Raw genomic sequence first — 8,562 nt, forward strand, 5'->3', positions numbered from 1 at the left:
GTCAGTGTATGTGAGTGCTTGTGTTTACTTCTTAACTTTCGGCGTTTCCCTTGGATTTTTCTTTTCTTTCTTATTATTATTATTATTGTCGCCGTCGCAGTAGGCGTCCCGGGCTTTTAGCATTTTTAAATTGACGTTTATTATGCGCGCTGCTTTCGTCGTTGCCGTTTTTTATTGTTTTCCTTTTATTTTGGTGTGTGCCTTTGTGTGTGTAGTCAACATTGTTTTTGTATCTCTCTCCTTGCGCCGCTGCCGCTGGCGTTGGCGTCGACGTTGACGTCGACTGCGACTGTGCCGCTGGCAGAGCTGCGCTGCGCCGTTTCTTTAGTTTGTTTTGGTTTTTAATTTAATCGTTTTTGTGGCCGCTCTTTGTTGTTGTTGTAGTTGTCGTTAAATGTGCTTAGCACGTGCTGCCGGCCTACTACCTCCCTCTCTCTCACTCCTGCACTGGTTATTGTTGACTCTTGCTTTTGCTGTTGCTTTTGCTTTTGCCCTTTTGTGTCTGCTCTTGATGCTTATTAGCGAGTGGCATTCACTCACTCTTTCAGCCAGTCACTCACCCTCCCATCCTCGTCCTCCGCCTCCTCCCCCTCCAACAACTCATTCTGCGTTCATTCATGACAGCAGGTTGCTCTGCCGTCGCTTAGAAACAAGTGGCCAATAAATTATGGTCGCAAAGAGCGAGAAGAAGAAGACTAGAGGCAGCACACTGTCCATTATTATTGCCCATTGAAAGCGTAATGGTAAATACGCATAAAGCCGTTATGCAGTCAAACATCACTAGATGGAATTGTCAAGATCTTGAACTCGACCGCCGAAGTGGGAAGACGTTTTTACCGAGCTCCGCACAAAATCGGTTGTTTTGAGTGAAGTGAACGCCAAAAAAAGTAAACTAAATAAAAAATCCGAAAGCGAAAGAGACGCTCTATGCGATGCAAGATCGCTTAATTATTTAGTGATTTGTTATCTTAAATTATAAAACTATGAGTCAGAACGACACTCGCGCTCAGCGACAGCGCGAGCAAGACGAACGTCGGCTCTCAATTCAACGCAACAACGCGTACTTCTCCTACGTCTCACCGACAATCCCAAACGCAGACATCGAGCGGTCAATAACCCATAGCCCAAAAAACCTTATTCTACCAACAAATCAAGAAAGAGCGCGCTCCTGCTCCCCCGCTCTCCTAGCTCCGACAGAAGCCCCGCTACCTCCGCTACCTCCAACAACAACAGCTGGAGACAGACCGACAGCCCGCTCTACCTCGTTATCGGCTGCACCCGCTCACGCTCTGACTGAGTCAGCGAAAGCAAAAACGCAAGCAATAAACGGTACTGCTGCACTACCAACAAAACTAAACGAAAACGTAAACAAAAAAGCTGGGTCGACCTGGCAAACTGGAATGGACCGCTACATTACAATAAAGCGAAAGCTCAGCCCGGAAAAATCAGATCTGGAAAACAAGCCGAAAAATACACGCGACAATTCTACCTTGATCAAAAATGTAGCCCCTGCAAATACCAACAGATTTGCCTTGCTGGTAGATACCGCTGAGGACGTGCCGCTGGGATCCGTTGATATCGAACCGAAGAAAACAAAACCTCCGCCAATATACATCCGCGAGAAGAGCACAAGCGGTTTTGTAAATACTTTGATTGGCCTTATTGGAAAAGATAGCTTTCATATAATTCCCCTCGTAAGAGGTACTATCAATGAAACCAAACTTCAGACGAAAACGGAGGACAACTACAGAAAAGTCACAAACTATTTTACCGCACAAAAAATAGGCTTCTACACCTACCAGCTTAAAAGCAGCAAGGGTCTGCAAGTAGTCCTGAAGGGCATTGAGTCTGATGTTACGCCCGAAGAGATAACTGAGGCGCTAAAGGAAAAGGGATTTTACGCCAAAAGCGTGTTCAATATCAAAAACAGAAACAGGCAACCCCAACCACTCTTCAAGATTGAGCTTGAACCAGAAAACAAGCCTCTTAGAAAAAACGAGGTTCACCCAATTTACAAACTCCAGCTCCTTCTGCACCGTAGGATCACGGTAGAAGAGCCGCACAAACGTATCGCTCCTGTACAATGTACAAACTGCCAAGAGTACGGCCACACAAGGTCGTATTGTACACTTCGCCCGGTGTGCGTAGTCTGTGGAGATCTCCACGACTCCAAACAGTGTCAAACTAACAAAAAAAATGCATGTGAGAAAAAATGCAATAACTGTGGGGGCAATCACACAGCAAACTACAGAGGCTGTCCAATCTACAAAGAGCTGAAAACCCGTCTTCACAAAAGAATGAACACGGCGCGGGCACACCAAGGAACAGCTACGCTGATACCATCAGAGACAAATCCTGAAGTAATTTTCTCGAAAGCAGCAAGTTTCGCTCCCTGGCCTACATCCAACACTAACAAGACAACATTTGCAAACGTTTTAAAATCAGGTATGACGCCTCCAACCCAAAATTCCCGAACTCCACATGAAGTGTACACAAAATTAGACACACAACAAAACTATAGCCCAGCTGCGCAGCAGGAAACAAAAACTGAAGCTATGATCCAAGCCTTACAACAGAGCATGATGGAATTTATGACATTCATGAAGACCACCATCCAAGACATGATGCGTAATCAAAACCTTTTAATACAAATGCTTGTAGCCCAACAAAACAAATAAACAATGGCTACCTTACGCATAGCTACGTGGAACGCCAATGGCGTCTCACAGCGCAAACTTGAGCTAGCTCAATTCCTACATGAGAAGCATATCGACGTTATGCTTCTTTCGGAAACTCATCTCACAAGCAAATACAATTTCCAAATAAGAGACTACCATTTCTACGGTACAAATCATCCCGACGGAAAAGCACACGGTGGCACCGCCATACTCATAAGGAACCGTATGAAGCACCACTTTTACAAAGAATTTGCGGAAAATCATCTTCAGGCCACATCCATCAACATTCAGCTGGAAGACAACACTCTCCTTACACTAGCGGCCGTATACTGCCCCCCCCGTTTCACAGTATTAGAAGATCAATTCCTGGATTTCTTCCAAGCACTAGGGCCACACTTCATTGCAGCAGGCGACTACAACGCTAAACACACTCACTGGGGATCGCGACTTGTGAACCCAAAAGGAAAACAGCTTTATAAGACTATAATTAAAGCCACTAATAAACTCGACCATGTTTCCCCCGGGAGTCCTACATACTGGCCATCAGACCTCAATAAGCTGCCTGACCTGATAGACTTCGCAGTTACGAAAAATATTTCCCGCAGTTTGGTTAAAGCTGAATGTCTGCCGGATCTGTCATCTGACCACTCGCCTGTACTAATTCACCTCCGCCGGCACGCAGAAAACGTTAAACCACCATCCAGACTGACTTCCCACAAAACAAACTGGCTCAGGTATAAAAAATATATAAGTTCACATATTGAGCTAAACCCAAAACTCAATACTGAATCTGATATAGAGAGCTGCACGTGTGCATTGCAATCCATCCTTACTGCAGCAGCTCTTACTGCAACGCCCAAAATAACAAATAATACAATTAATTCAAAAAAGACCAACGTACAAATCGAGCAACTCGTCCACGTAAAACGACGCTTACGCAGAGAATGGCAATCCTCCAGATCCCCAACTGCAAAACAAAAGCTAAAAGTAGCCACACGGAAACTGGCCAACGCTCTGAAACAAGAAGAGGACGACGATCAGCGCCGATACATAGAGCAACTCACACCAACAGGCACAAAACAAAAGTCACTGTGGCGAGCCCTCTCAACTCTTCGCCCACCGACTGAAACCGTTTTGCCGATAAGGAATTCCTCAGGTGGCTGGGCCCGTAGTGATGAAGACAGAGCCACCACATTTGCCGCTCACCTACAAAATGTGTTCACGCCAAACCAGGCTACTAGCACATTCGCGCTACCGTCCTATCCCGTAAACTGCCACCAGCAACACACCCCAATTGTGTTTCGCCCTAAAGAAGTAACTAAAATAATCAAAGACAATCTCAGCCCGAAAAAATCCCCCGGCTGCGACCTTATAACACCGGAAATGATCATCCAGCTGCCACATTCTGCAGTTCGCTACATAACCAAGCTCTTTAATGCCATCACCAAACTTGGTTACTTTCCACAACGATGGAAGAGGTCGATTATCATAATGATTCCAAAGCCTGGTAAGAACCACACAGTCGCTTCATCTTACAGACCAATAAGTCTACTCTCATGTATTTCGAAACTATTTGAAAAATGCCTGCTGATCCGACTTAATCAACATCTGATATACCACAATATAATCCCAGCCCACCAATTTGGATTTCGCGAAAGCCATGGAACCATTGAACAGGTGAATCGTATTACAACGGAAATAAGAACTGCATTTGAATATCGCGAATACTGTACAGCAGTATTTTTAGACGTATCCCAAGCATTCGACAGAGTCTGGCTCGACGGCCTAATGTTTAAAATTAAAACATCCCTACCCGAAAGCACACACAAACTTCTAAAGTCTTACCTCTATAACAGAAAGTTTGCAGTGCGGTGCAACACTGCCACTTCCACTGATCATACAATTGAGGCTGGAGTCCCCCAAGGCAGCGTTCTTGGGCCAACATTATACCTCATATATACAGCCGACATCCCTACAAATAGTCGCTTAACGGTATCCACATTTGCCGACGACACAGCTATCCTTAGCCGTTCAAGGTCCCCTATCCAAGCCACAGCACAGTTGGCACTGTACCTCATCGACATTGAGAAGTGGCTCTCTGACTGGCGAATAAAAGTAAACGAGCAAAAATGCAAGCACGTGACGTTTACGCTAAACAGACAAGACTGTCCTCCGCTCTTGTTGAACAACATACCACTCCCGAAAGCAGATGAGGTAGCATACCTAGGAGTACACCTTGACAGAAGACTCACATGGCGCAGGCACATTGAAGCCAAAAAAACCCAACTTAAACTCAAAGCCAACAACTTACACTGGCTCATCAACTCTGGTTCTCCGCTCAGCCTAGACCACAAGGTCTTGCTCTACAATTCTGTATTGAAACCTATCTGGACCTATGGCTCACAGTTATGGGGCAATGCCAGCAACAGCAATATTGACATCATACAGCGAGCACAATCAAAGATCCTGAGAACCATCACTGGGGCACCGTGGTACGTTCGGAGTGAAAACATCCAAAGAGACTTAAATATCCCATCAGTTACCAACGCAATCACGGAACTTAAGGAAAAATACCATAGCAAGCTTTACACGCACCCCAACCACCTAGCGCGAGGTCTAATCCAGCTCAGCAGCCGTTCCCGACTCCGGCGAAAGGACCTACCAACCCAGCGAATAAATTATTAGGGCCGCTTAATCATAGAACAGTTGGAAAAATAATACAACTGTTCAAAAAATACTTGTTATAGTTAAGATTTTTAAACTTATTGTTAGTTCTTATACAAGAAGATTCAATAAATAAAAGAAAAGCAAAAAAAAAAAAAAAAAAAAAATTGTCCGCATTAATTGTGCAAAAATACCACTCGTCACTCGTCGTTCATTACTCCGCGTTAATAATGCGAATAGGTACGTTTTAAAAACATCTATGTACAAACGATGATGAAAACGATAATGTTAAAATTGATTTAAAACATATTAATAACATAAATTTATGAACAGTGCATAAAAGATTACAAGTTTTTAAGATTTTATGCCACTCATATAATCAGTTTAAAATATTTTCAATTTAGAAGTGACAACTTTAAATTAAATACGAATATAAAAACAATTAGAACCTCTTTAAATGCGCAAAATGAAATGTAGAACTTGAATTCCCAATGGCGGCAATTGTTCATTCACCACATGTTTGCGGTTCGAGTTAGAGATTTCTGCCTGTATTTATAGCCCGGAAAAAAGGGTTCGTTCGCCGCCGGCTGCTGCCCCTCTCCCCGTGAATGTGTTTCGTATCCGGGCTTTTTTATGATACGGAAACTGACCTAAGGTATGCGACGGGCATTTGCATGGGACCGATAATGAAAATGAGTTGCCGGGGTGCCACGCCCACTGCCATCCCCCAGAAAGGAGCGGAACAAGCGCAAGTCATGATGCTATTATTATACAACGTTCGGACTTTGGTACGTCACTGTGTCAAGGACAAGTGGATTCCATTGCGGTGTGTGTGTGTGTGTGCGTAAATTGGTAAGAGGGGACTGGTACGTGTATTTATTGTTGATTTTCCGTTTTACGACCTTTGCCCTTGTTAATCATTTATGTGGAGCGGTCGAATCCGTTGACTTTTTAACAACAGCAACAACAATATACTTCATTTCCTTTAGCAGTTCTATTAACTAAACACCTCAAATAAAAAATTGAAAGATTACACATTTGAAACATTACCAAAACACCATAAAAGAATGTACACCTTGTTGAAGTTGAAGTCATATTAAAAACTATTAAATAAACTTTTAACTTGGTAAAACGATAACGAACCAAATATTTTTAAATAAAATGCTACCTGACAAATTCCTGGTAGCAAACATTTTACTCAAAGGCAGCATATCTACATATCTTGCATCGAACACTTTGTCCAATTGTGGGTCAAGTTTATTTCAAAAATGTATTTCCTCTTCGGGTTTTATTTGTTGGAGAACTTGGAAGTGAAGCCTGCAAAGAATCTTAAATGCCAATGCACTTTACATGCCCCGAACCAACCGCACCGCCCCATGCGATTGCCACCCCCTCGACGTGTATGACATTTTTGCCGTTTTTGTTTTGCTCGCCGGCTTCTACGCCTCTACCACCACAATCACCATCACGTTCGCACCACCCACCCGCCCCCTTTCATCATCCATCATCACAAAAACTTTCATTTAATTGCTGCAAGCGGTAGAAATAAAGAAAGAAAACAAAGAGGGAGAAAAAACCTTGATGTTGTTGGCTTTTGTTTACTTGGCTTCGATTGCGATGGGGGCTTGTCGGGAAAGACCCCAACTTGGGAATGGAAATCGTATCTGAATCGGAATCGGGCATCGAGAGAATCGGGGGATTCGAGGGAATCGAGCAAATGGCTAGCTGACGACGCGTGCTGTGCGTGCCTACTACAAATGCCCCACATGGATGTGCGTGCTGCTCCGCTGGAGGCCCCATCCTTGACCCCCCGATGCTCCCCAATCGTGCCACCCCACGCCAATCCATTGAACATTTCCCGGCCGTAGCCAAATGACTTTTCAATTGGATTCGCCGGTAAACGGCAAAGGAAACAAGCGCATAAAGCGTAAATGCCGATAGAAGAAACTCAAGAATCAAAACAAAGATAGCGAATGCACCTCACATGTGTACTCATATGCAATCATATCATACACGGCAATAAACCATATGTGATAGCATGGATCCAATAAATGTAGGGAAACTGAATGTTTATAATGTGGTGATACCATACCATATGAATGAAAATCAATTCTAAAAACATTGGTATATTCATAATATTTTTAAGAAATGTATATGTTCTGAGACATAGATTGAATAGCTTTAAATTACGAATGAATGAATTAGAATACGAATGATCAGAAAAATATATTATATGTAGTAAGTTAAGCTCAGATATCACACCCTATGCTGGACCAATTGAAATTGAAATAGTATTTTCTGATCATAGTTTGATCATTTCAATTAAGATTCAAGTGTAGACCATTGAGCTAGAACAAAGACGATGACAATAACCAATCGATGGCCAATATCATTGGACAAGATCAAGGTCGGTGCTTATAGAGTGTGCCATAGTAGGGCCTTATCACGATCTACTCACATTGGATTCCGTCCACATTTTCATGGTTTCCTGCGAAGTCTTGAGGAGGTAATCTCGGCTGGCGGTTATTTAAGTTTGGCGCCTTTTTCTGAGTCGCTGGTTGTTTTGGGTTCCGTGGTGTTCCTTAGCCCCAGCTCCACATGTTTGCGGGTTTGGGGGTGATGGGGAACTCGATCGCCGGGCCAAGAACGATTCACTATATAGCACACACAAAACACACACGCTCTGGCACAAACACACACGCAGACCGCTGGTCCGATGTTTTTGTTTTTGGCGCTGTTGTTCGACTGGGAAAATGGGGAAAATCGCTGTGGAAAATTTACGTAGTTTTTGCTCGGGCTCTGTGGCTTTGGCCGAGCGCCTTTGGCGTCGTCGTCGCTGGTCGCTTGGCGTCTTGTTGTGCGAAGTGCAGAGTTCGTACTGAACGCTTTCGGCCTGGCCAACACACTCGACAGCCGGGTGGCCAGGGTTGCCGTCGCCGCGCCTGGAAAACTCTCTGCGCTTTGGCAACTCTGCCACATGCGCGCGTTGTTGTTGCCAGCTTTTCCGACTCGAATTTTCGTATTTTCAGTTGCTCTGTGGAAAGCCACCAGGCTGGGACACAAGCGGGCGAAAGCCATGGCTCCAATCCCAATACCAAAACTCAGACCCACAATGCTTTCAATGTACCATGCCTTCCGCCCTCTCCGCTTCGCCCCAGCTCCACATTTTCATCATTTCCTGAACTATTTTAGTGGGCCCGACCAACAAACAAAGCCAACT

The 8,562-nt window shown here is 44.2% G+C and overlaps 1 protein-coding gene across 1 annotated transcript in view; it reads right to left on the reverse strand.

The window, feature by feature from the left end:
* The window catches only part of LOC6727857, a 38,230-nt gene extending 29,989 nt beyond the window's left edge, over positions 1 to 8,241 (reverse strand). The window contains exon 1 of the mRNA XM_039295909.2: positions 7,801 to 8,241. Coding sequence (XP_039151843.1) covers positions 7,801 to 7,824 — 24 coding nt within the window. The 5' untranslated portion in view covers positions 7,825 to 8,241. The remainder of the gene's footprint in view (positions 1 to 7,800) is intronic.
* Between the last annotated feature and the right edge of the window lie 321 nt (positions 8,242 to 8,562).

The sequence above is a fragment of the Drosophila simulans genome, chromosome 3R (genome assembly GCF_016746395.2).
Source record: "Drosophila simulans strain w501 chromosome 3R, Prin_Dsim_3.1, whole genome shotgun sequence".
In the NCBI taxonomy this organism is placed as follows: Eukaryota; Metazoa; Arthropoda; class Insecta; order Diptera; family Drosophilidae; genus Drosophila; species Drosophila simulans.